The sequence below is a fragment of the Monodon monoceros genome, unplaced genomic scaffold (genome assembly GCF_005190385.1).
Source record: "Monodon monoceros isolate NGI ecotype Baffin Bay Population unplaced genomic scaffold, NGI_Narwhal_1 Super_Scaffold_19, whole genome shotgun sequence".
Taxonomy (NCBI): Eukaryota; Metazoa; Chordata; class Mammalia; order Artiodactyla; family Monodontidae; genus Monodon; species Monodon monoceros.
The window spans coordinates 12,219,756-12,247,645 of record NW_021703775.1 but is presented as its reverse complement, the minus strand read 5'-3'; the positions used below and the strand labels follow the sequence as shown (position 1 = coordinate 12,247,645).

The 27,890-nt window shown below is 46.2% G+C and overlaps 1 protein-coding gene across 1 annotated transcript in view; it reads left to right on the top strand.

Annotated features, from left to right (window-relative positions):
* RPIA (ribose 5-phosphate isomerase A) overlaps positions 1-23,978 on the top strand; it is a 30,013-nt gene extending 6,035 nt beyond the window's left edge. The window contains exons 3-9 of the mRNA XM_029232445.1: positions 1,875-1,930; positions 11,647-11,706; positions 13,895-13,959; positions 15,196-15,264; positions 15,941-16,082; positions 17,583-17,682; positions 22,777-23,978. Coding sequence (XP_029088278.1) covers positions 1,875-1,930; positions 11,647-11,706; positions 13,895-13,959; positions 15,196-15,264; positions 15,941-16,082; positions 17,583-17,682; positions 22,777-22,871 — 587 coding nt within the window. The 3' untranslated portion in view covers positions 22,872-23,978. The remainder of the gene's footprint in view (positions 1-1,874; positions 1,931-11,646; positions 11,707-13,894; positions 13,960-15,195; positions 15,265-15,940; positions 16,083-17,582; positions 17,683-22,776) is intronic.
* The last annotated feature ends 3,912 nt before the right edge of the window (positions 23,979-27,890 follow it).

The window sequence follows — 27,890 nt, the reverse complement described above, 5'->3', positions numbered from 1 at the left end:
TGTGTGTGTGTGTGTGTGTGTGTGTGTGTGTGTGTGTGTGTGTGTGTCTGCGGTTTCTCAAGCAAACAAATCGAGGTCGGCCGGGCCAGCGCAGGCTTGGCCTGCCCGTGACCCTGCAGTTGGTGGCAGGCTCTGTAGATGCTGACTGCCTTCTGATTTGGGTGTCTCTGGGCTCAGGAAGGGCTCAAGAATTATCAACCCCGGTGGCTGCTGGACAGGTTTGACCGCCCTGCTCTTGTTTGTGAGAACAGAGCCCAGAGGCCAGGCTTGCCTGAATGTGGATCTCCTCTGGTAGGTGCCAAGGGGCTGTGCTCAGGGGACAAAGCGCAGGAATGCTTTGTCTTTAAGGAATGGTTGTGGTGCGGGTGTGATGGCTTCTGGAAAACTCAGTGTTGCACACCTTTCTGCCTCAGCACTGAGTATGTGAAGGATTTTAGGGCACAGGGATTACTGTGGATTTCATAATAGTGGCATCTGAATCTCCCAAGGTGTACACCCAGTGATTAAGGAGACCTGAAATTTTTAATAAGACAGTTTTTCCCTGTCGACTGAAAAAAAATACACAGCCTCAGAATTGAGAATTATGTTGTATGTGTGCGTTATTTATTTATTTATTTATTTTGGCCATGCTGTGTTGCACGTGGGATCTTAGTTCCCCGACCAGGGATCAAACCTGCACCCCCTGCAGTGGAGGCGCATAGTCCTAAACCATTGGACCGCCAGAGAATTGCCCAAGAATTATGTTTTATTTGGGGGTGTTACTGAGGACTTAAGCCTGGGATGCAGCCTCCCAGATAGCTCTGAGGGACTGTTGAGGAGCCAGGATATATAGGAGTTTTTGCAAAAAAAACCCCGAGCAGTCAAACATCAAAAGATTAATTAAAGAAAAACCAGACATCTCAAGTTAACGAATGTAGTGCTTTCCTGTGTATGGAAGATGCAAGGGTCTGGGCTCAATGAAATTATTCCTTTGATGTGCACCTTAATCTAGAGCCAGTATCCTGTTTTTTCCGTCCTGAATTCTCTCAGGGGTGCACCGCTTGGGGGCAGCTGCAGTGGCTGAGGGCTTGATGGCTGCAGACATCCTTTGTTTACTGAAATGACAGGAGACGTTCTTTGTCTGCATCCCTTAAGACTTTCCTTTTTGTATTTTGTTTCTTTTTGGCCGCATCGTCGGCATGTAGGATCTTAGTTCCCTGACCGGGGATTGAACCCGTGCCCCGGTTGTGAAAGCACCGAGTCCTAACCACTGGACGACCAGGGAATTCCCAAGACTTTTCTTTTTCTTTAAGTCAAGTTTTCCCGAAATGTACAAATCCGAAGTGAATAAATAAACCCTCTTTAACCACCCCCTGGGGTCTATAAATGATTATATTTTTTTACTAACTGTAAAAGTCAAATTCTAGCTTTTCTCTGTAAAAGCCTATATAGGGAAGTAGTTAAGACTGGCACTAGACTGCCTGGGATCAGATCCCAGTTCTGCCATTTGTTAACTGTGTACCAGTTACTTTGCCTCTCTGTGCCTCAGCTTCCTCATCTGTAAAGTGGGGATAGTAATTGTAAGTTATCTTTGCGTTACTGGATTAAAAGTTCATGTGTACAAAATTCTTTGAATATCGCCACGCACATACTAGCAAACCCTGACGTTGCTCTTTCTGTGGTTAATACTTACCTCCTTAGGCTTTTTTGTCCCTGTCTAGTGACATGTGAAGGCTGTTTACCAACTTTTCAGCAAGGGTGGGGACATAGAATGAAAGGGACATTTCAGTGGGGGGAGGGGTTGGACCTTTTCTGTGGGATTTGAGCAAACGTGAGTACAAGGAAAATAAGGTGAGGAGAGAGAAAAACCACCAACGCGGCTTTTGTCTCCACAGCTGAAAGAGTGAAACAAGAGAATCTGAACCTCGTCTGTATTCCCACTTCCTTCCAGGTATGTCCTGCTTTCCATTCTGCATCTTGGCAGTTGGATGAATCTTCTGGGTCCCTGAGGATATAGGGGTGTGGCTCTGGGTTGTGTACCAGGGTTTTCTGGGCGAGAGAGCCAGGAGCGGGAGCGCAGGTGATTGGAGATTGCTCCTCGGAAGCATGGTTTTAGACGTGAATATTTTAGTGTATCTTGTATTAGGCACCACAGAGTACGTAGAGATAACCACATGGTCTCCGTCCTCAAGGAGTATTATCTCCATTTATAGATGAAAAAACTGAGGCTAAAGGGCGTTAAGTGATGCATTAGAAATGCAAGTACAGTAGTTTGAGTCCATGTCTAATGCTGTTCCACCATAAAATAGTAGGGGCTGGTGAAGGAAAGCAGTGGAGCCAGTTAAATACAGGGAGAGATAAGGAAATAGTAGACTTCAGGAAAGGAGGGAAGAGAGGTGCCGAGATAGAGCCCCATGCCTCACCTGGCTGTTGTGGGGAGGGTATGTGTGTCGTCTCTCATTGGCTTCGTCGCAGGGATCCTGTGAATTGGGGTTAAAGGTTGGCATTGCTGGTGATTTGTGCTCCTGTGATGTTGTGGACATGGTTTTGGACAGCTAGGTCTTAAGAAACTCTCAGTCCTGGAGGCAGGATGTGTCAGGTGTGTGCCCCAGCCTGTCAGAGTAGGGAGTGGAGGAAGGATTCCAGGTAGGCAGGATAGGAAGTTAGGAAGGATAGTGCGCGCTGTCAGAGCTGTTTTGAAGTTAAATCTCTTGGAGGCTCTGACAAGCTGCCCGGACACCCAGGGAACTGAAGACAATGCCATAATTCCTGCTTCAGGCTAGAAAAGGAGTGGTTTTACCTGGCCTTTCTTGCTTTGGAAATCCTGATGTTCTGAGGAGATGCTCTTAAAGTCAGAGGGGCTGTGATGGGTTGCCTCACTCTTGAAAAAGCGAAGTGTCTGATTTTTCCAAGTGACTTGATCATCTACTATTTTTATTTCTTGTTGAATAAAATTATTTCATATTGGTGCTTATTTTTAATTAAAGCTACACATACACATAGATTGAAGAATCAAATAATTCAAGTCATTTTATTAAAAAATAAGACACTCCCTTCACACCCTCCCCCACTCCTGACCACCACCATTTCTTGCTCTTTAGATGGACATGCTTTTAAAACTCTTTTAGCTGACTGGGTATTTGCTCCAAAGTCTGGAAACTCCATGCTTTTCTTGCCATTTAAATTTTTTTTTCAATTTGAGGTAATAATTCCACGCTGAATGGATGCAGGGAAGACGAGCATTCGGTTATCTCTTCCCTCCTTGCTCTCACAGGTCAGACACCCTTCTCCTAGTCTGCAGTACAGTTACGTTTTGGTGAGGCCTCACTCAGAATTGTGATGTCCAAGCTACAGCTGAACTGTGCAGTCAGCTATGATTACGCTTCCGTGCCTGCTCATTATTTTGTTTTCCTGAAAGTTAAGTAAATGATGCCTTTGTTTTTTCCATTTCCTTGGTTGTCTGCAGACTCCTTACTAAGTCAACCCCAAACTCTTACTTGGATGGAAAATCTCACCTCATTCTGGCCCAGTGGATATTCTACTCCCATGACCTTCATCTTCTTGGTACTCTGGTTGGTAGCAGCTGCCCTCGGCTGTTGTCTTGGGATCTCCCTTTGCTGTCAGGAACTTTCCTTCTCTGTCTGCTCTTTTTTTTTTTAGCTACGCAGGCCTCTCACTGCTGTGGCCTCTCCCGTTGCGGAGCGCAGGCTCCGGACGCGCAGGCTCAGCGGCCATGGCTCACGGGCCCAGCTGCTCCGCGGCATGTGGGATCTTCCCGGACCAGGGCTCGAACCTGTATCCCCTACATTGGCAGGCGGATTCTTAACCACTGCGCCACTAGGGAAGCCCCCAAATTTACTCTTTTTAGTGTATAATTCTGAGTTTTGACATAGTCATGTAACAACCAACACAGTCAAATATTGTTAGAATGCTTTGTTCTTGTTTTTAAAATTGCAGCTCATTTTGAAGACTAGTAGACTAAGAGGCTGACCGGAAACCAGCTCTCAGGGTGAGGGTGGTCCTTGCTCTCGGCCTGTCTGCCAAGAGCATGCGTGGCAGACAGATCATTGGGGAACCCCTAGTGTTAGATCATTTTTTTTTTTTCCTCTGGCTGGTCAGGTTTCCCAGAGAAGACTGCCCAGTGCCCTTTTAGGAGGGGTACGCATGGCTGCCTGTGTCCCGGGAGCCAAGTAAGAGAAGAGGGCTAGAAGACGTCTGTCATTATTTGGGACATAACCCCCGTTTTCAGCGTAGTGCCTGTGGTAGACGGGGGAAAAAGTGCCTGCTACACGTTGCAGTATGTCTTTGACTCTGGGCCTGATCGTGTGACGTGTTTTGCCAATGGGATGTGACCAAATGGCAGGCCATCAGTGGCTTGAACAGCGAGTGCCTTTGCTTTGTGGCTTGGCCCTTCTGCTGAAACCGTTCTGCGGCCATGTGAACAGGCCTCGGCTCCTCCTCTGGAGGATGAGAGGCTCTTTTAAGCTTCTGAGTCTTGGGGTGGCTGCTGCAGCCAGAGCTTGCTGATGCAGCACCCCATCTTCAGCTGCGCCTCGCAGCCCAGCCCTCGCACCTGCTGCTTGACCGCCAGAGAATAAACGTGCCGCTTTGGCAGTAGTGGAGCAAGATGCTTTTCACTCCCGCCGTCGTGTCTGTTTTCTGAAGTTCACAGGGCTGCCGGTCCTTGAACCTTTCGGGAGGTTCTGTGCCGTTTATCTGGTCGCTTCTTAGCTTTTTCCAGTACTGGTTTAGGACACTGGCTTAGGATTTCTCTCTCATTTCTGCCATTTACCATCGTGCAGCAGGGACCTAGCTTTTAGAAGTTGGTTGCTGTTTTCTCCTCTTTTTGCTTTATGCCATTGAGAAAAATTCCTTTATTGTACTATAGATTTAGAGAGGTTTAGGGAAACAGCTGAGCTAAATACAGGTGTTCAATTGCTATCTTTAAAGGGAAGTTTGATCTGTGTTTTTAAGATAGCATCCTCCCAGCCCACCTCTATGTTGTGGTGGTTAGTAATAACCATGTACCCAGACTGGAAAATGCTGGCCAATTCCAGCTGATCAGGTAGAGGAATCATTCACAGTTCACAGGACTTTAAAAAATTCACTTGTCCAGAGCTACTGTTTTGTTTCCCCCCCCGCCGCATCAAACCCAAACTTATTTTGTGTTAAGTTCAGCCAGCCGCAATCTTCCTGAAATGATTGAAAGGAAATCAAGATATTTCATGTTGTGCCTTTTAAACAAGTAAACCCATAGGTGTTTAAAAGGATTTTTGTAGATTTTCCCTTTAAAGTTAAAAGCTTTTGGGAGAGGAAAATTTTAAAAAAGGATCTAAAAGCCAGATCTGGTCTAGGCAAAAAAAAAAACAGTGTTTGCCCATGCTGGCTTTCAGTCTACCTCTGTTAGTTGATAGAAGGGGAAGTGCAGCGTTTTCAGGTATTATTGTGAAATTGATGAAAAACAGGACTGCTAGCCTGCCACATGCCACTGTCCTTGATCACATGAGGCATTTGGGGGCACCAGCTGTGGGATTGCAATGAGAAGGCATTGCTTCCTGTCTTGTTTTTTCAAAATTACAAGCTAATCATTAGCTTTCCTGCTCCCTGCACTTTTAAGAGCTGGAAGAGACAGCTGTTTGCTCTACACCCTCAGGAGCCCCTTAGCTTGTGAGCCTGGAGTGTCTGGTGTCTAGCAGGTACTGATCTCAGTTGAGCACCTGTGTCTGCGTTAGTACTGGCTGAGCCAGCGATGGGTCCATATCTCCACAGTAGGGCTGTAGTGTTGAATTCAGTGGATTCGTTTCCCAGGGCTGCCATAACAAGGAACCACAAATTGAGTGCTTAAAAAACAAATTTATTGCCTCTCATTTCTGGAGGCTAGATGTTGATTGCTTTAGAGGCTATGAAGGAGAATCTGTTTTGTCTTTCTCCTAGCTTCTGCTGGTTTGCTGGCAATCTTTGGCATTGCTTGGCTTGTAGGCACATATCCTTGCTCTCTGCCTTCCTGTTCACGTGGCGTTCTTCCGGTGTGCCTCTGTCTGTGTGTACAAATTGCCCTTCTAAGGACACCAGTCCTGTTGGATTAGGGCTCTCCCTCATGACATTCTGACTTGATTACCTCTGTAAAGGTCCAATCTCAAAATAAGGTCACAGTCAGAGTTACTAGGAGTTAGGACTCCAACGTACCTTTTTGTAGGGGAACACAGTATAACCCATAACACTCAGGGAGGAGGAAGCTCATGCCACCTGAGATGATGACTTCTCTCTGTGTGCAGGGCCATTCGCAGGGGTCTTGTGCGGAGTCCGGTCAAAGATGGGGAGAAGGGAGAGTTGGAGGACCTGCTGATGGAAGCAGGACTTAAGGGTCCGACCCCAGTGGGCTCTTTGAGATCATTGTACAGGGTCCTCCACGTTGTGAAGGGGGGGATACAGACGATTTAAAGGGAGAACAGATCCTGTCCTTACGTTACTGCTTATTGTCTGGGAGGACACGGGGCTTGTGGAGGTTGGGGTGGCCTCCCAGCCACATAACATAGACAAACGTATCTGCTGGGCTCCTTTCGTGTGCGGACTCTGGACGGGTGTTGAGACAGGCAGCTGGTGGTGGTGGTGAGGCAGATTTCAGTCAGCGTAGTGATCACCGAGGGGTTATCTTTTCAAAGGGGTGCAAGGCTCCTTGTGCACGGCGGGTGTTATTCAGCAGTGCTCGTGCCCAGTGTGGTGCCTGGCTCTTAGTAGGCACTCTGCTTGTTGGATGAATAAATGCTACATTTATGTGTGTCATGTTTTACAAATATGTGGTAGAGAAGAAGTAGAGGTAACGTGCCTGTTGGAGGAAGGAGAGCCCACTCCTTGCACAGGGGATTGGGGGCTTCCTGGAAAGCCGGGCGTGAGGGGCTGGAGTTTGGGAGGAGGCAGGGCATTTCAGGTAGAGGAGGGAATGCCAAAGAACTCCTTTTAAAATTGTTATTGTTAAAAACGTTATTAATAGCATAGTATTATTATGTAAGATGACGTCAATTCCATTTATAAGCAGAGGCCGTCCTCTCCTTTCCTTTTTCTTCTACATTCCCTTTGTTTGCCTTATCTTCTGATTTCCTTCCTAGTCCCTAGACAGGGCAGGAGAGCAGGAGACTGTATTTCTGGTCCTCGCCCTGCCCCTAACTTAGCACTGGGACCTCTCTGGGCATCCATTTCTTTCTTAAAACGAGTTTGCACTAGGTAACTTGACTGAACTCAAAATAATTGATTATTCACTCAACTATTGGCTTAACTGACCCTAACGGCTATAGGGTGAAAAGTGTATGTGAAATGTGCTCTCTGATTACAATCTAGATGGACAAACAGGACATCCTCATGAAAGAGGAACACCGCCAAGTGGTGCAGGCAGTCTTAACACTTGAATGTTAAATTACAATGATATACACGATGTTTCCCTATAGGAATCATGATAAAACAGTTTCCTGACGCCCAGTGTTCATGTAATACGTTTGAATGCAGTTTAGTATTGTTTCTAAAGTAGTACATAAAATTAACAGGAACCGTAGTATATAACAGTTTTATTTGCATGATAGAACATCACACTGAACTTTATGCAGTTCCCAGCATTATTCCAGCACCATCTGTATTAGATATCTTTGCTGGAACAAATTACCCCCAAACTTAGCAGTTTAAAACAAACATTTATTAGCTCCTAGTTTCCAAGGGGCAGGAACCTGGAGTGGTTACCTGGGGGGCTCTGGCCTCGGGTCTCCGGGGAGGTTGCCATTAAGCTCTTGGCCAGGGCTTCCAGCTCCGTCTTGTGGGTGTTCTGGGCCTTAATTCTTCACAGCCTGTGGGGTAGGGGCCTGTCCCCAGGGCTGTCTCCATGTCTTCAGGACTTGGCAGCTGGTTTCCCCCAGTGTGTGTGATAAGAGAGCGAGGGTGAGGGGGAAGGAGGGAGGGAGGGAAGGATCTTGTGGGAGCACGCCCCCCCTTCTTTATAAACTAATCGCAGAAGTGTCTTGCTATCTCCTCTGCTGTGTGCCACTGGTAACACAGAACAGCCTTGGGACGTTGTGGGCAGGGATTCCCCAAAGGCACGAATACCAAGAGGCGTGGGGGACTTTGGGGGTTCATCTTCCAGACGTTCCAAATGTTTTTATAGGCTTAGGGTCTGGAATTAGTATGGTTCCTCCAGTGTTACATTTGGAGAAACCTAGGAACTGAGAAATAATCCAGAAATACCATTTTTATTGTTGTTTTCTCCCTTCATTACATATTATTCCTCTTTAATAGGAGCAAAATGATGGTTTTTTTTCTTTTGAACTTTTTTCAGTCAGTATTTTATTTTAGCTTTTTATTGTGGAAAATCTCAAACTTCAAAAAGGATAAAGAATAATGTAATGAACTTCCACGGACCCAACACCCAGTTTCCACAGTTATCAGTTCATGGCCAGTTTTGTTTCATCTGTACCTCATTCTCCTTCACCTTTGTTATTTTGAAACAAATCCTAGCCGTAGTATGATTTCATTGTATGTATTTTATTATGTCTCTGAAAAGTAGGGAGACTTTGAAACATCTCAACAATACTAAAAAAAAATCAAACGATAACCTTTAATAGGATCAAATAAAAATCCAGGATTCAAATTTCCCCTATTGTCTTATCCTTTTTTACAGTGTGTTTGAATCAGGATCCGAATAGGTCCCATATATTGCAAATTCCAGGGTCTTTGTACTTTATTGTTAGAGTCTTAGGATTTTGGATTTGAAGATTGACATTGGTCATTACCCATCTGCATCTTTTTATAGATGAGAAAACTTGCCAGGGGTCATGTGGCTGGTTCATTTAAGATTAGAACCGAGACCTCCGGATCCTACATTTCAGGTGCTTTTGACTTTTAAGCAGAAAATATTTTCAAGACATGGCTTTTGAAAAGAAGTTTTCCATCCTTTAGTTCCTCTGCGTATTGTAAGCAGTGGCATGAACACAGATCCTTATCACTTGAACTTGAGTGGTCACACTCAGAGGTTCACGGTGCATTTATTCCAGCAACGAATTCTGCTCTGGGCCCTGTGGTGGTGGTAACCCTCCCCTTCAGTCAGCCTGTGTGAAAGGCATGTCCATAGAGTCGGTGGTGCTGACTTTTCCTACAAACATCCTAAATCTTTCCCAGTCTGGTGCTCTCAGGTGCTCTCAGCTAGCCATTCCGGAGGTCCAGCCTTTACATATTCTTCTGAGTGTATGTATTCTTTTGCTTATTTTTATTCAACAGTGTAGCCTGGAAATCAGTATGTATCAATTTGTAGTGATCTTCCACAGTGTTTTTTCATACTGTTAGATTTTTTTAGAGACGTTTCTAATATTTTGTAGGTTTGGCTCTTAGTTTAGGAAATTTAAAAAAATGTTAGTTCCCCCTTATCCAGGAGGAATATGTTCCAAGACCCCCAGTGGATGCCTGAAACCACAGATAGTACTGAACCCCGTATACACTGTGTTTTTTCCTATACAGCCATACCTATGATAAAGTTTAGTTGATAAATTAGGCACAGTAAGAGATTAGCAACAACAAATAATAACATAGGACAATTATAACAATACACCATAATAAAAGTTACATGAATATGGTTTTTCTTTCTCTCAAAATATCCTACTGTACAAATTTAATACCTTTTCCATCTTAACTAGGCACTTATGCACTGTAGTCTTGTAACTTTTGCAGTTTGATATGCAACAGCAAAATTAGCACAGCTTTCTTTTTCCTTCTTTAACTTCATGGATGGAAAATTCATTCTTACCATAGATCTTAGCAACCTCGGCATGTAACTTTTTTTTCTTAACTTACTAAATTGAGGACTTTCACTTTTTTACTTAAAGGACTTTATGGCTTGTCTTTGGCATATCTGAATTGCCAGCATCCCTACTGCGCCTTGGGACCATTACCTTGGAGATAGTGCAGGTTTGGTTCCATTCCACCATAATAAAGTGGGTATGATGGAAAGCGAGTCACATGAGTTTTTTGGTTTCCCAGTGCATATAGAAGTTACGTTTATACTGCATCGCAGTCTAGTAAATGTGCAATAGTATTATGTCTAAAAAAGCAATGCACATACCTTAACTAAAAATACTTTATTGCTAGGGACTTCCCTGGTGGTGCAGTGGTTAGGAATCCGCCCGCCAATGCAGGGGACAAAAGTGCGAGCCCTGGTCTGGGAAGATGCCACATGCCGTGGAGCAGCTGGGCCCGTGTGCCACAACTGCTGAGCCTGCGTGCCACAACTGCTGAAGCCTGCGCGCCTAGAGCCTGTGCTTCGCAACAAGAGAAGCCACCACAATGAGAAGCCCGCGCACCACAACGAAGAGTAGCCTCCGTTCTCTGCAACTAGAGAAAGCCCGCGCACAGCAGTGGAGACCCAGTGCAGCTATAAATAAATAAATAAACGAATAAATAAATAAGTGGACTTTATTGCTAAAAATGCCAAAAAACAATTACAGTAGTAACATCAAAGATCACTGATCACAGATCACAGTAACAAATATAATAATAATGAAAAAGTTTGAAATATTGCGAGAATTACCAAAATGTGACACAGAGACACAAAGTGAGCAAATGCTATTGGAGAAGTTGTACCCCTAGACTCCTTGGAGTCAGGGTTGCCACAGCCTTCAACTTGTAACAAATGGCGGTACCTGCAAAGTGCAGTAAAGTGAAGCACGATAAAACGAGGTATGCCTGTATTAGGTAAAGTAAGGGTTACTTGATACACAAGCACTGTGGTATTGTGACGGTCAGTCTGATAACTGAGATGGCTTTTAAATGACAAATAGGCAGGGTACGCAGGACAAAGGGATGAGGGCTAGCTACTCAAAATGGCGTGCAGTTTAAAAGTTGTGAATTGTTTGTTTCTGGAATGTCCCATTTAATGTTTTTGGATCAAGGTTGCCCCTGGGTAACTGAAACCGTGGAAAGTGAAACCTTGAATGGCCGTGGAGGGGGAGGGGGCTGGTGGTGGGGAGGGAACTACTGGTACTGTATTACCAGAGGCTTTGGGAGGCCATGACGCTACCTTTATTTATTTATTTATTTACGGCTGCGTTGGGTCTTCATTGCTGCGCCCAGGCTTTCTCTCGCGGCGAGCCGGGGCTACTCTTTGTTGCAGTGCGCAGGCTTCTCATCGTGGTGGCTTCTCTTGCTGTGGAGCACGGGCTCTAGGCGCACGGGCTTCAGTAGTTGTGGTGCATGGGCTCAGTAGCTGTGGCTCGTGGGCTCTAGAGCGCAGGCTCAGTAGCTGTGGCGCACGGGCTTAGTTGCTCCGTGGCATGTGGGATCTTCCCGGACCAGGGCTCAAACCCTTGTCCCCTGCATTGGCAGGTGGATTCTTAACCACTGCGCTACCAGGGAAGTCCCCCTTGACATTATCTTAAGTAACAGGTCACTGAGGAGGAGCTCTCAGCCTAGCACTGGAGCAGTGTTCACTATGTGCTGTCTACCTTCTTCCAGCTTCTGGAATGAATTAACTTTTGCTGTTCATGGGGCTAGATCTCCTACTTCGTGGTGGACCAGGTTGGATTTGAGAGGAAGCCTTGGTGGGACTCAGTGTCTGACACTTAAATCCAAGAGGATTCTGGGGATTCTTGCCGTCACTAAGAGGTAATGATTAAGGGTGCTTTTTCCTGTCCTCCACAGGCCCGTCAGCTCATCCTGCAGTATGGCTTAACTCTCAGTGACCTGGACCGACACCCAGAGGTAAGTAGAGAGAGGCTGCTGGGTTTTTTGGTCTCCTTTCTTTTTTTTTTTTAAATAGCTGTCACTTGTTCATGGGCTCTGGATATCTTGTTGAGTCTAGGAGAAGAGTCAGTTAGTCATACTAGCTTTTCTCCTAGGACTTTGAATATTAATCCTAGCTGAGGTCAGAAGAGAAGAGCTTATTAATTTCTAGGACATTCCCTGTGGTTTAACCGAGAGGGCTCAGGGACCCAGGGCTTCCTGCAGCTCTCACACAGACGTGTATACGACGTATACGAGCAGGGCGGCCCTCAGAACTAAGTGGAGATAAGAGGCATCGTCTGAGGCAGCCATGGGTCTTTGAAAACAGATTAAAATGAAGCTGTGTGGTGAAGGTGATTAAACACACAGTCTGGAGGAGACTGAGGAGCGAGCAGCATGCTCACAGCTGGCGTTTACTGAGCCCTGACTGTGTGCCAGTTGCTACGCTAAGTGCCGGGCCTGTATTACACCACAGTCGTCCCTGGGTATCCGCTGGGGAGCGGCTCCAGGACCCACTGCGAATACCGGAATCCGTAGATGCTCAGGTCCCGTAGTTGGCCCTCTGTATCTGCGGTTCAGCCTCTGTGGGTTCAACCAACCGTGGGTCACGTACTGTAGTACGTATTTAGTGGGAAAAAGTCTGTATAAGTGGACCTGTGTAGTTCCAACCCATGTTGTTCAAGGGTCAACTGTATTTAAGCTCCAGTAGTCTTGAGGGTGGGTACCATTATTACCTCATTTTACAGATAGGAGAAAGGCACAGAGAGGGCAAGGCATTTGCCTAAGGCCGTGCTGTTTGTAAGTGGCAGAGCCTGAAAGTGAATCCAGGTGCTTCTGGCTCTAGAGGATGCTGCTTAGAAGGGTGTTGTGGGAAGAGGTAAAGTTTGAGCAGAGCTGTGAAGGCTAGGTGGCAAGGGCAGGAGAGAGCATTCCAGAGAGGGGTAGATGGGAACCATGGGAGAGGTTCCAGTCTGGCATGTGTGCAGTGCTGAGACTGGCTGGGGTGTCTAGGACCGAGTGAGTGGAATGGCTTTGTGCACAGCATGGGGAGGGGGAGAGGGAGAAGGAGAGGAGAGGGCAAGGCTGCATTGGAAGAGTGAGGTGGGATTTCGGCAGCTTGAAGACAGACTTGATGGTGGTCTAATAATCCACTGTGTCATGGGACGTGTGGGCCACAGATGGGTTCGTAAGCACCATGGGAAGGGCTTGTTCAGAGATGTCTGTGGGTAAAGCCAGGGCACGGGCTGAATCAGCTGTTCAGCTCTGTGGGGAGAGTGGTTTGGGCTGAAGGTGGGCGTGAAACCCAGACAGAAAAGGTTGCCGCCTTCCAGGCCCCAGAGAGCTGCCATGGTGCAGAGAGGGGAGGAACATCGCAGGCTGTACCTCCATCCTTGTGAAAGGGTGGAAGCGAGGATGCCCCGTTGAAGCTTTGTAGGCCCTGGGCCGAGCAGCTTCTAACTGCAGCTTGAACTGAATTTGCGCCCTGAGATTTTATACTGCTCTTTTAAAAACCATACTTGAGGCTCCCACCTTGTCTCTGCAGAGTACCAGGAGTGACAAGAAGTACATGCCTTTCTTGATTTCGAATTTTGAAACATGAATGAACCTATTCCCACTGCTTTTGGGCCTGGCAGTGGAGCTTCCTGTAAAGGGAGTGGGCCAGCCCAGACAGGTGCCTTGGTGGGTCATAGCGGGGGTACCTCAGAAAATTTCCAGTTCTGTATTGCATCAGATGTGTGTCAGCATGCCGGTATTTTTGCCACATTAGTACGGAGACTTCTGAATCAGTGTGTCTCAGGCTTTTTTCCATTAATGCCCACCCCCAATGAAATTTTAATCTCACAGGTATACTGTATACCTCCTTCTGTACTTGGAGGTGAAGTTACTCACGTTGAGATTGCATGCTGTCAATAATTCCAGCTCATCCCCAGAGAAGCCCTTCAGTGAGTAAAGGGAGTGTAAAGTGGTGGATAAGAGTTGGACCCAGGTGTGGTTCCCCTGTTTGTTTCCTGGTGACCTTAGTGGAATAGCTTAACGTCTCAGGGCCTCAGTTTCCTGACTGGCTAAATAGGAAGAACTGTGCTGGCTAATAGGGCTGCTGGGACCTGATGAGCTATGGCATGTTCAAGCTTAGTGGTTTTTATATCTTTCCTTACCCTCAACACAGATTGACCTTGCCATCGATGGTGCTGATGAAGTAGACGCTGATCTCAATCTCATCAAGGGTGGTGGGTGAGTGTTGTGGGGATTTTTTTGCAGAGTATCTGCTGGTTAATCCTTAGCAAAGCAAAGTGGAATACAGAATAAACACATTGCCGCTGTGATGTACATGAGTTTGTCTCTCTACTCGGATGTGGATAGCATAAGGCTGTAGAACCAGCCTGGCATTTCTGGTTGTTAGTAGCAGTCTGGTGACAGGAACCTGGGCCTCTTCAATGAAATTATTCATCTTAAAGGGTTCTCTTTGCTGCCTTCTGCTGATTCCAACTTTAAAAACTGTACAGGCTAAAGCAAACATATTACCAGGACTAGATTACTAGGTCTGTGGGCTCTGAGCAGTTAGTGATGTATGTATTCGTTGATTTGGAAAACATTTATTGGGTGTTTCTTAGGTGTTGATTTTGGGGGGTTAGGAAGTGGTGAGTTGAAGGAGGTGAAGTCCTGGTCTCCTCGTTCGTACAATCAAGCAGACTGTGGAGTGACACAGAATTTGCTTCACATCTCACTGTGCTCTCTCCACTTTATAACCTGGCTGTCACACTGCAGATACGGCAGGTTGTTCAGAGCTTGTCCTTACTTCTCCAGTTGCAGAACCTCCGCCTCATGCCGTGCTCAGGTGGCTTCTCCCCAGGCACAGTGCTTCCTGGCAGATGCATCTTAGATGGGATTACGCCCGCTGCCTGACTGGGAACCATTTCTCCCAGACACAGGCTGTGTTTCCATAGTCCATTTACTGGAAACAGCATGTCTTAGCTTGGGCTGCCATAACAAAAACCTTAGACTTAGTGACTTAAATGGAAAAATTTATTTCTCACAGTTCTGGAAGCCCTGGGCTTGCAGATGGCGGCCTTCTCAGTGCAGCCTCCTGTGGCGGAGGGAGGGGAGAGTAAGAGAGCTTTCTGGTGTCTTCTTAAAAGGATATCCATCCTACCAGCCCAGGGCCACACTTTAATGATCTCATTGAACCATAATTACTTCCTTAGAGACCCCATCTTCCAAGTATAGTCACATTGGGGGTTAGGGCTTGAACAATTGAATTTTTGGGGAGGGGCCGGGAGACACAAGTCAGCCCGTTGCACAGTATGATGGAGTTGGGGGGGGGTTCCTTTAAGAATTAAAAATTCAGTTTCTCTTTAAGTGCCAGAATTGAGTGGATTTTGGTTTCCCGTATCTGACTTTAGTTCCCAAATTCAGTTTTTGTCTTAACTTACCCCTGTGTTCATTTGCTGCTTCTTCCCCATCCCCCAGAGGCTGCCTGACCCAGGAGAAAATTGTGGCTGGCAATGCCAGTCGCTTCATCGTGATTGCCGATTTCAGGTACGATGTTCGGTGTTCTGAACTGTCCACTGAGGAGGTAGATCGGACCCCAGGCTTCATTTTACAGAGGAGGAAACAGGTGGAGGGAGGGGCTTTCCTAATAGTCTATGACGGAGGGCAGTATTGTGGAGGATTAAGCTCTGCTTTCGTGCTGAAGTTAGGCACTGCTATTTCATGTGTCCACTGGAAGGAGGAGGAGACAGCTTGTCACGCTTGTTAACAGAGCGCGTTCCTAGCAAGGAGCCTCAGAAGAAGCGGGTCAAGCCCTGCCCCTGGGTAGTGACCCAGCATCCCTGCAGCCTCTGGGGTCACACGTGACTTGTGTCGTGGACAGTCTTTGACCAGGCTGTCAAATTCTCCTGCAGGGAGTCTGATAGAAGGCACTTCTGCGAGCATGTTAATTAAAAAAAAAATTACAGCTGTAAATGATGATGTTCTTCACACCTGTATATGACAAGCCAGTCACATCCAGGTTTTAACATTTTTGTCATATTTACTTACAAAAGCTACTGCTTTTCTTAAACGGTAAAACACAGCCAATGCATTTGAAGCCCCGTGCACTCGACCCTTCTCGCTTCCCTTGTCCTCTTACCTCATTATTACCCCCATGCCTGAATTTGCTGTGTCTGTACCACTGAGCTTATTTACATTTGTTGTACTTTCTCTTTCTTTCCAGGAAAGATTCAAAGAACCTTGGGGATCAGTGGCACAGGGGAATCCCCATCGAGGTCATCCCGATGGCCTATGTCCCAGTGAGCCGAGCTGTGACCCAGAAGTTTGGGGGTGTGATTGAACTTCGAATGGCTGTCAACAAGGCAGTAAGTGGCCGGGGAGGTTTCTGGAAGGCATTCCAGGCTCTCAGGGCTGTGTCCTCCTTCCTGCTTCCATTAGATCTGTGCCTAGACTGGGCAGGTGGCTTCTGTTTATTTATTTTTAATCAGCCTATTGGCTTACTTTTAGAGCGCTGGCTTTATCAGTTTCCACATTCAAACTCATGTAGATAAGACTATACTTAATGCAATGCATATTCTCTGTACAGATGGACGTATTTTCTGTCGCTCGGGATCTATGCTCCTTAGGTTATCTGGTCTTTGTACCCGAGGCCTGGATCTCTGACTAACAGCTGCTAAAAATGGGTTTTGGGAGGCCCACCTGGGGCAGAAAGTTATTCAGGTTTCATGGTGTAATTTTATTTTTCCTCCTCCTTTCTCATTCTGTGGTTAAATGAAGTAGAGTTTCTTGGGAGATGTGAATTCCTCCCCAGGAATATGCTCCAGAAACTTCGTCCAGATGTTTCTCTTCAGTGTCTAAAGTGGGTTGCACAGAACTTTTTTTTTCTTACACTTAAACAAAAAAGCAACAGCAATACTCCAAAAAATAACTGTAGTTGCAGACGGAACTATATATATAAAAAGTTTGGAACGTGCAGAAGGGAAAGCAAGTTATCTGTAACTCTACCCTGACGAACTTTTATTGTGGCGTGTTTTCTGCCTGGTGTTTTTGTGACTTTTACAAAATCGTAACCCTAACCATACTGGTTGTACAGAGCTCTGACTCTGGCTCCCTGTGTAGCTGAAAAGCCAAGAGGAGATTGTTGGGGTGCTCTCTCATGGCTGGGGTTCCTCCACACTAGAGCCCAGCATCGTGCCTTCGTGGGGTTCTGCACTGGGCTCCCAGCCCTTCTCCGGTTTGCAGAGGAGTCCTCATTTCCTTGCCTTCGACTGTAGCGTTCTGTCAACGTTTATGCTGCTAAACGCTTTCTAGTGCGCAAAGCTGTTGCGGAATTCTGGCTTACTTAACTAAAACTACCCCCAGCCTGCTTGACCCCAGGACCCCTCTCTGCTCCCTGTCTTTTGGATGGGTCTGCCCCACCTGGGGGAGCCTTGTCTTATGTTGCATTACCGATGGTTCCTAACGTGAAGCTGTGGGAATGTTGAGCCGTGTTGGTAGTCTGTTCTGTTGCTGTAGTTTTTCACTCTAATAATAGCTAAGAATCAGTGAGCCCTCGCTGTGGCTGACGTTACCCATGTGGCTTTCCCACAAGCTGCCTGATGAGGTATGTTTCATTATCCCTTTTTTGCCATTGAGGAATCTGAGGCTTACAGAGGTTAATGGCTCCTGTGAGATCTATGCCTGGATGGCTTCAAGACTCCAGTTCTGACTCCCAAGTTCCTGCCTCCTAGAAAGCATGAGGCAGGGGTACTGGTTGGAGCGGGTTAATTAAGATACTTGCCTTTGGTTATCACCTCCACTCTCCTGCTCTTCTCTGCCTGCCTGTATCTACATGGCCTCTGTAAGTGTGGGGAATTATCTTCTAGGGTCCTGTGGTGACGGATAATGGGAATTTTATCCTGGACTGGAAGTTTGACCGGGTCCACAAATGGAGTGAAGTGAACACAACTATCAAAATGATCCCAGGTAATGGGAGTGGCGTTCACTGAGCACAGACGCCCATGCCCTTCGTAGCTGTCCCCTGCCTCTGGCCGTGGATGGATGTGGGCTTTGCAAGACTTGGTTGGAAAGAATTTCCTTCATGCTGTGTTTGGAATTCCTAACTTCACGCCTTTGCCTTTTCCTTCCGAGAAGAGTTATTGCTCACCTAGCAGCTTCGTTGGTTGGCGTTTCACAACCCATTCAGTTGGGGTAGGCCTGGAGTTGATGGGGTGTCAGATGGGGCCTGCCTTGAAATAAGCCCGCCCTCTCTGCGAAGAGCCTTTCCTTTCAGGAGCTTGACTGCAGCCTCTTTGATTTTGGCATGTTCTCTGGGGGAGAATGACTCAGGTCACCCACACACTAGATTCCTGCCACAGGCAGGGCGCTGTGACACGTGTTACAGGGAGTTCTCCTGTTAATAGAACATGGGCTCTGCCTCAGGGAGAGTTGATGTGAACCTGGGGAAAGCTGTGTGGGGCTGCCTAGAAGCTGTGCCTACGAATAAGATGGAATGTGGAATACCAGGAGTCTAGAGTTGCTTCTTCTGCGAAGCAGGGGGAGGTTCATGGAGGAGAGGTGACTTTGGACCTCTGCCTTAGCGTAGAGTGATCCAGACACTGTGCTAAGTGTTGAGAAACGTCTCGTTGATCCCCCAATTTAATGAGATAGTTACAGAGGAAGACACGGATCGAGGAAGGGTACATGGTTTGCTCAAGGGCTGCAGCCCCAAGGTGGGAGCCTGGGTTGTCTGCCTCTAGACCCTGAACTCTAAGTCCTTCCTTCGTCGAGAGGCAGGTCAGGAGGGGGTTGTGTGACACGGACATCTGGAGCAGTGGGGTGTCTCCAGTCCACCTTGTGCCAGGGATCCGGGCCCTGGGTGAAGGCTGGGTGGGCAGTATCGAGGTGAGTTATGAGTCCAGGCCAGAGGTGGTACTGAGGGCTCATACGAGGGGATTAAAAAGAGGAGGCAGATGTGAGAGGTATATCGGGCGACTAAGATTCCAACTGGGAATATTGCATGACATGAAGTATTCTCGGGCCAGAGCAAGCTAATGGGGCAGATGAAGTCAGTCTAGTAGGTTGTAGTGGCTAGGGGTGGATTCTGGAGCAGACATCCTGGGTAAGGATCCAAACCCAGGCTTGCTCTATCAGTATGACCTTTGTGCAGTCAGTTGGATCTCTGCGCCTCAGTTTCTTCCTCTGTAAAGGAGTCTGCTGTTAGTACCTACCTTAGGATTGTTGGGAGGAGTAAATGGGTCAAAATGGTGCTCAGCACACATGGAAATATTTGTTGAATGAGTACATCCCTAGGAAGGAAGTATACTGTCTTCATCATTAATTAAGTTGCTAGATTACATTCTGATTTACCCGTGCTATTTGGGAATGAAATACATATAAATATATAAAATGAAAAGTATATAGACATGTAATAAAGAGCTAATTCTCCAACCTTACTTTACTATTTTAGTCTTCTATTGACAATCTTTTCCCAGATTTACTATGTAAAGAAGATGGGTTGAATTAAGCTTATTCCCTTACTTAGTGTTAACTTTTTAGTGGAAGAACTAAAGAGCCTTCTAAGAAGGCAGGAGGAAGAGAAGCCATAGAGGTCACTGTCAGTAACGTGGGAGGATTAGCCCCAAATGATAATACAGACAAACCCAGGGACGCACAGGAAACCGCTCACCATTGCCAGCGCTGTTCCTCTCTAGGTGGATTTCTTGCAGTGCCCACTAGGTAGCTCTGTTGTACCTGTTTAGACCTTTCTTGGTGTATTGAGACATTGAGATCTCCTTGGTGAGCAGATTTCTCCCACGCTTTGCTCTCCACCTTAAGTAAGTAGACGCTACATCCTAGAGAAGTTCAGAGTTTCATTAGGAACTTAAAATGAAGAAAACGAAAAAAGAGAAGCTAGATGTTAAATTATTTAGTGCAGTGCCACCAGGATCATCAGTGAGATTTTGTTCTCTTTCTCATTCTCTTTTCTCTTCCTCTTTGGTCTCTTAAGATACTTGCTGCTGGACCATGATCAAGGGAGGAAAAGAGGGCAAGCTTCCCTGTCTACCCTGTCTGTCCTGTCACCCTGCCCTTGTCCCATGTACGTTCATTTATGTGAGGACACTTAAAGGACAGTTAAACCGGTCCATGGCTGGTCACGCCCTTGGATGTTCCATTGTTTGCACGCAGAGCAGAGGTTCTTTCCCCCATGTTCACATTGAGCCACCTCTGCCCTTTCCACCAATTGGGAGGGTGGGGGTAGGAATGGGTTAGTCGCTCCTAGCATCTCAGTAATCTGAAGAGAGTTTGCTCTAAGATCAGACCTTAGACTGCTGCCATGCATCTCTGCGCTTTCTTTGAAGTCTTTTCTGGAGCCAGTATGGCTTTCTCTTGGATCAGGTGGAAGCTGTCACCTTGTATTACAAAATTTTTGAAAAGGATGGGTCTTGAGTGGCCACTTGGCATGTCTTTGGGAGGCCCCAGTTGTGGCGGCCCAGTGTGGTGCTGGAGACCTCTGTGTTTCAGCAGCTCCTTTCTCTATCTGATGGCTTTTTATTGCCGGTAAATGATTTTATTTGTTTATGTATTGGGGGCTGTCTTTGAAAATTTTAGTTTTGTTTATCCTTTTTAATATATGTAGTTCAAAATTACAAAAGTAAACAGTGAAAAGTCTCTATCTTCTGTCCCTTTGCCCTTCCCCCTGTCTGGAGGCAGCCAGTGCTGCCAAAGTCGTGTGTCCTTCTTGAGTTGATCTTTCATAAATGCAAATCAGCCCCCGCCCCCATCTCCTTTTACATAAGTGACAGCACACTAGACAAGTGGTTTGCTTCCTACTTTTTCCCATCTTGAAGATTATTATGTAATGGTTCACAGAAGAGCTTCCTCATTTTTTTAAAATAATTGCATGGCATCCCATTTTGTGGCCATCACATAATTTATTTAACCAGGTCCCCACTGGCAGATATTTGTTTCCAGTTTGTTTTGTTTTTGTTTTTTTTCAGAAGGGAATTAATTACCAGATCAGAGAATAAGTGTATCTGATTTTGCTGTTGGTGCAGAATTGCCCTCGATGGATAGCACCAGTTTACCCTTCTGCTAACAGTGTATGCAGGTGCCGCTTGCCCTACGCACTGGGTCCATCGAACTTTTTTTTTTTTTAGTTTAATTTTATTTATTTATTTTTGGTTGCGCTGTGTGGCATGCAGGATCTTAGTTCCCTGACCGGGGATCGAACCTGCGCCCTCAGCAGTGAGAGCTCGGAGTCCTAACCATTGGACCTCAGGGAATTCCCAAACTTTTTTTTTTCGACAGTTGAACAGTATAGTTAAGTCCCCTGCATATGGACGAGTTCTGTTCCAAGAGCGCATTCGTAAGTCCAATTTGTTCGTAAGTCCAACAAAGTTAGCCTAGGTGCCCAACTAACACAATCGGCTATATAGTACCGTACTGTAATAGGTTTATAACACTTTTCACACAAATAATACATAAAAAGCAAACAAAAAAATCAAGAAAACATCTTACAGTACGGTACCTTGAAAGTACAGTAGTACCAGCTACATCACTGCTGCTTTTACGCTTGCTTCCAGACATCCCGGGCTTGAAACAAGGATAGTATACTACTGTACTCTCTGCAGTACTCCACAGTAAAGTACACAAAAGCACAGCCACTTGTAGAGGACGCACGGACGTAGCAGTGTACGCCAGACCTGTGAACTAACTTACGTGATCGGACATGCGAACGCACGTTCACCTCTTTGAAAGTTCGCACCTTGAAGGTTCGCATGTAGGGGATTTGCTGTATCATCTCATTGTAGCACGTGTATATACGTAACTATTTTCAGTGAAGGTTGCTTACGGTTAATTCTCACTGCTGAACAGTATACCATCATATTTATGTGTGTGAAAAAAAGTCTGTATATCCATTCTACTCTTACGGGCATCTGGGTGTTTCTAGTTTTTAGCTATTAGTAAAAGTGCTGCTGTGAACGTTCTCATACACGTCTTTTGAGGGCCATATATATACCTAATATATAGCTTATATACCAAAGAGTAGAATTGCTGGATCATCAGGTATGAATATGCTCAGCTTTAGAAGATGTACCAGCAGACGTTTTCCAACGTAGTTTTGCCAATTTACTCCTACCGTTAGCGTGTGGGAGTGTCTTTGCATTCTAGTCAAATTTCATTATACTCATTCTGGTGAGTGTGTTGTGGTGTCTTGTTTTAATCTGCATTCTCTTTTGACTAGTTTGAGCACCGTTTTCTCTGTTTATTGGCCATTTTGGATAACCTTTTTTGTGAAGTGCCTCTTTAAGTCTTTTTTTTTTTTAATAAATAAATAAATAAATTTTCTATTTATTTTTGGGTCTTCGTTGCTGCACGTGGGCTTTCTCTAAGTTGTGGCGAGCGGGGGCTACTCTTCATTGTTGTGCGTGGGCTTCTCTTGTTGCAGAGCATGGGCTCCTAGGTGCTCGGGCTTAGTTTTGCTCCGCGGCATGTGGGATCTTCCCGGACCAGGGCTCGAACCCGTGTCCCCTGCATTGGCAGAAGGATTCTCAACCACTGCGCCACCGGGGGAGTCCCTCTTCAAGTCTTCTGCCCATTTTTCTACTAGGTTGCCTGTCGTCTTATTGATTTGGAGAGTTTATATGTTTTGATGTGGTATATGCATTGCACGTACGTTCCAGCCCCTTGTGGGAGAAAGTTCTAAGGCTGATAGTGTGATTGAGGATAACTGGAAGTGGGGGTACTTCGAGCAGTCCTGGGGGGGCCTCTCTGAAAAGATGGCCAGTCCAGACTAAGGCAACAGTGTGAGCAAAGGCCCGAAGGCCAGGAAAAGCTTTGCACATCTGAGTACAGAGGGAAAGCCAAGATTGCAGGGGAGAAGGCATTGCAAGAAGAAATAAAAGTAATCAGAATCTCTTTTCATTGTCATGAGGGAGGGAGGGCTTTAGACTTGTCATTTCTTTGTCCAGTGCTGTTCATGGTAGTTGCTTCTACGGACCCTGCCCTGTGATCCTGGTTTTCGTCTTGCCTTGGGAACCTGAAACTTAATGCTCCCTCCCGTCCTTCGTCCTGCAGGCGTGGTGGACACGGGCCTGTTCATCAACATGGCGGAGAGAGTCTACTTTGGGATGCAGGACGGCTCGGTGAACATGAGGGAGAAGCCTTTCTAAACTGGCCCTGCAGGAGCGGAGTGTGTTCCCCTTGTGTCCCCAGCCCGCCGCCGAGGCGGACATGCCTCTCCAGGAGCCTTTGCCTTAATGTATCTGTGCCAGGTGGACACTTGGCAGGGTGGGGGGGTTGAGGGTTAAATCTGGTCTTCTGAAGTATTGTTATTAAATGTCTTTTTAAAAAGAGAAATATAAACATATATATTTTTACTATTAAAAATACTTAGTTGTTTTTTTATAAAGTAGAACTTGATTTCATGTTTTATATGAAACATTTACCAAAAAAAAGGAGGACTGTCTTTTAAACTTTTAACTTGAGCCTGCTGGTTATGGTGAAGCCTCTGAATATTGGGTTTGCTGAGAAATGTAAATCAAACTTTTCTTTAAACTGGTGAGATGAAGGGCCCAGCCAGCAGCGATTCCCTGATGCCTTACTGGAAACACTGGAGTTTGTTTACTTTTCTACCACACTGTTTTATTTTTAGTTTTTGTTGTGTACAGACGCACAGTGTGTAGTTAACGTGTTGTAAGATGTGAATGACAGAAATCCGGTGAGCGTAGGGGTGTGGTGTGTGTGACTCAAGAGTGTGTAGACCACCAGGGGGAAAATATGGGGGCTCTTCTGCTGAGAACAGGGGGTTCATTCAGACCCCTCTTGTTGGAAGCCGTTGGCTAGAAGTACTTGCCAGTACTGCCAGAGCACTGCTGTGAAACACCTTTGAATGATTGTCTTTTCGTCGTTAATATTTTTTTTGTTCCTTTATTGTTATTTGCATGGTTCGGCATCAGAAGTTGTTACCTCTTTATATTGTTTGAAGGTTGAAATAAAACAGTATGGTGCCATTTTGACTGTTTGTCTTTACTATAGAATTTTTGTCAGTTTTGCAGTAAAATAGGAATCAGTTTTGCTCACCCACTTTACATTGGATCTTTGATAAGGGGTAGAATTCACTCAAGCAATCTTGAGCCAAAGAGTAGACAAATATTACCTTTATTTCTGAGAGAGCTTGATGTCAGTTTTATTCCAGAGACCTCTGTCAAATAAGACATTAGTTTTCTTTATTAACAGAGGATAACACAGCTGAACAAAAGTCACAAATTATCCCCAAGTTTCACACCACTCAGACTTTCGATCCAGGAAGCCGACGAGCAGTAAAGTGGGTAACCTGACTTTTCTCTGTGTTCTCCCGGTCTGTAATCTTCGCAGTGTGCCTGACGAGCAGTGAACCGTCCAGAAAGCCTCCGATGGGAACGGAAAGGCTGTGGTCAGCTCAGTGATGATTCTAGATGGGACTCGGGAATCCATCCTGTTGCAAAGGTGTTTGTGCGGAGAGCCCTGATGCCCCCCCCCCCCCCCCCCCGCCACTTGCTGACTTCGCACGATCGTTAGACAGTCATTTCACTCGCCTTGGCCTCTGTTCTGAAGCTTGGATTATAGCTGCCAAACTTAGTGACATTGGAATTCCTGCTATATCAAGTTGCAGAATAAAAGTCAATCAATCAGGACTGAGCACTGACGAGGCTTTCTTTGCCGAATTCCTTCTCTTCTTTGCTCTTACGGTGCTGTTTAAAAATAGTTGCCTCACACATTGTTGGGAAACCTGTTGTTAGGAGCGCTTTATTTTTCTCCAAGACTATTTTGGTCTGGGTGATAGGTAATTTTTGCACAAAATGGGCACTAGGTCTTAGCTGAGAAAACTTGATAGAACTGATTTTTGGAATGATCCTTTAAAGCTCTTGGATTAAATTCAGGCATAAAGATAAACAAAGTTAAACTGGGCTTCTGAAAAACGCCTGCACGCTCCACAGCACATGTAAATCCTCAGAGGCTTTCATACGCCTTCACACCTGTGACCCAACTGCAGTTCCCTTAAGTGTGAACGTGAGGTTTTTTTTCTCGTGAAGAAGGAAAAAACGCCTGCTGTGCTTCAGGTAGCATACGGCAGTTTGTTCTAAAGGTCAATTTTGATTAAAGCTTCTTCAAGAAAATTGTTAGTAAATGTGATCTTGTTGGATGGACACAATTTGCAGGCTTGTGATCAGTCGGAGGGGCACAGGGCAAGCTGCAAGTCCGGTGTTTGGGAAAGGTTTATAACCAAGTTAAGCTGCCACCTTTCTGGAAGACATCAAAGGGGAAAAGTAATCACTTGGATTTGAATCAGATCGATTCTACTTTGGTTTCAGCTAGAGCTCATCAAGTTTTGATACTCTTCAATCATCAAGTGTTTTTCAATCAGCAAGTCCCCATCACGTGCCAGTTCTTAGTGGGGAATAGTTGGGGGCCGTGGTGGGGGAGGGTGGGGACAGAGACGAGACACCTCCTGTGCTCCAGATGCTTCCAGCCTTTTGGGTGAGACAGATAGAGGAATTGTCAGCACAGTGAGGAGGAGGGGCCACGAGGTAGGAAAAGTTATCAGGCGACTGGTGACAGAGCCCTACCTGTCCTCACTTACTGTGTGCAGGTGCTGGCCTGGGCCTTTGGCCCGTTGTCTCACAGCAACTTGGTGGTGTCTGTTCTTTTCATTGGCGGAGTGGGAAACGGGCTCAGTTTAAGTAACTTGTTCAGGTCATACACTGGAAAGCAGGCCAGGCTTTTCTGGCTCATAGTTGCAGGTGGTTGTAGGACTCTGAAGGGTTGGTGTTCTTAATTGTTGTATCCATCATTTGTAACCTGAATCACAAGTAATTTGTTAAAGTACTGAAGTTAGTGAATGGTTTATTGTGTATGTCTGTATGTGTATAGACTCATGGGTAATCCTATAATATTAATAAATTTCTGTTCTCTAATGAGCTTTCTTTTAATGGGAGAAAGGAGCAGCACACTGTACGACCTAGGGTTGGCTGTGGGAAGGCCCTTGTAGGAGCTGGTCCTTAATGCCATCACTGATTTTCTCTCCTCCCATGCTTGTTTCCTTTCTCCCCTTTCCAAGATGTACGCACAGTGGCAACCGTAGGCACTGCTAGCCTGGGGAGGATGTTTATGGCTGAGGGTTGTTAGTTCCCTGTAGCCAAAGACTCTTCAGAACATGTAGTTGAACAAAATTGGTTTTATTGACCCATTGAGTGAAGGACGTCACATGCCATGGGGAGTCTGTCCAAGGGTGTTAGGACTTAGAGGATTTAGGCTTATGCCTGGGGCTTTGGGGGAGGGCTTTGTACTGGATTGGATGTCATCAAGAAGCAGGAGAGGGCTTCCCTGGTGGCGCAGTGGTTGAGAGTCCACCTGCCGATGCAGGGGACGCGGGTTCGTGCCCCGGTCCGGGAGGATCCCACATGCCGCGGAGTGGCTGGGCCCGTGAGCCATGGCCGCTGACTGAGCCTGTGCATCTGGAGCCTGTGCTCCGCAACGGGAGAGGCCGCAACAGTGAGAGGCCTGCGTACCGCAAAAAAAAAAAAAAAGCAGCAGGAGAATTCTGTGATCGGGCATCTTAATTTTTACTGCGAAGGTAAGAAGAACGGAGTGAGGCTAAAGCTGGGATTGGTAAAGAAGCAGCAGGCACTCAAATAGCCAGGGGAGGAGGATGTCTGGTCCTATTTGTGGTTTGGATGACGTTCATGCGTCGTCTCTTTTATGGAGACATGAAATGATCTTGGAGTCATCTCGTGTTTGTCCTCACAGTCACAGTGGCTTTGTCTGATGGTGCTCTGTGATATTGTTTATGACGCACAGGGGAGCACAGCAGCCTTGCTGTGGTGTGCCAGGCCAGCTCTTAGCAACACCAAGACCGGGCTATAGAGCCTGGCCAGTTCCCAGCTGTCAGGGGCTGCATTTCTCTTCCTCAGGATCTTCTGACCCCAGGGTCTGGAGACCTGAGTGTTCTATGAGCTACTCTTCCCTTCCCTTCGGTTAACAGGTACTGAGTACTTTCTGTGTCCTGGGCACTGGGATGGAAGAGTCAGGCCACAGATACCCTATGACGTGACTCTAGCCTTCGGAGACTTCATTGGTGCCATGCAGCTTGCTCACTTCCTGCCCCACCTAGCGGCTGATGCAGCCAGATTTAGGATTGCACCCGCCTGCACTCTCCACTAACCCAGTAATCACACGATGTTTTTGACACAGGTTCAGTGCCTTTGCTTCTTTAGTAACCAGCTTGTATTGCAGGACAGCAAAACACTGCAATATAGCCTCGCATTCAAACGTGCCCAAGTTGACCTCTGCAAATAAACATCTTTCACGATGCTTTGAGAGGGATGGAAGTGTGATGGTTAATGAGGGCGGTGTGGTAAGGTGGAATCCAGAGGGGAAGGGAGAGGTCTTCCCTGCAAAGGCCACCCCAGTGTTCTGTGGACGATGCATTACGCAGCCTGATTCAGTGTTGAAACTCCGTCACTGAGAACATCTCTGCTCGGCAGCAGGGTGGGAGAGGAAGCAGCTTCTCTGGGAACGGAAGCCCTGGCTGCCTGCATCTCTATCAGCTTCAGCCCGTGGGCAGTAAGACCCCCAAATGTCTCCCTGATGACAGAAATACATTGGAGGGACTTGCCAGATTCAAGGGTGTTCCAACCTGAGTTGCAAATAGGAGAGTTGCACGTATCCTCATTTTATTTCAGAAGCTGTTCTTAGTGGAGTGCTAGGCCAGTCTCCAGTCTCTGATGAGTTCAGTTCAGATTAGAGCTCTGATCTGAGTTTAGCTCTGCTTGGCCCATGTTCCTGTGCCAGTGGTGCTGCCTCCTGTTTCTTTGTGAACTTGTGGAAGCATTCACAAGGCGAGAGCCCGCGGGGAGCTGGCACCCAGGGCAGTACAGGTATGGTCAGGAACAGCACTGCCCAGTGGAAATGTGAGCCACATATGCTATTTTAAATGTCCTAGTAGCCACGCTAAAAAGGTTAAAAACAAACAAACCAAAAAACAGGACAACTTAATTTTAATAAAATATTTAACCCAGCGAACCCAAAATATTACTATTTTAACACATAGTTGATACTTTACATTCTTTTTTTTTTACTAAGTCTCCAAAATATCATGTATATTTTACTTCAGTACATCTCATTTTGGGCTAGGCACACTTCAGGTGCTC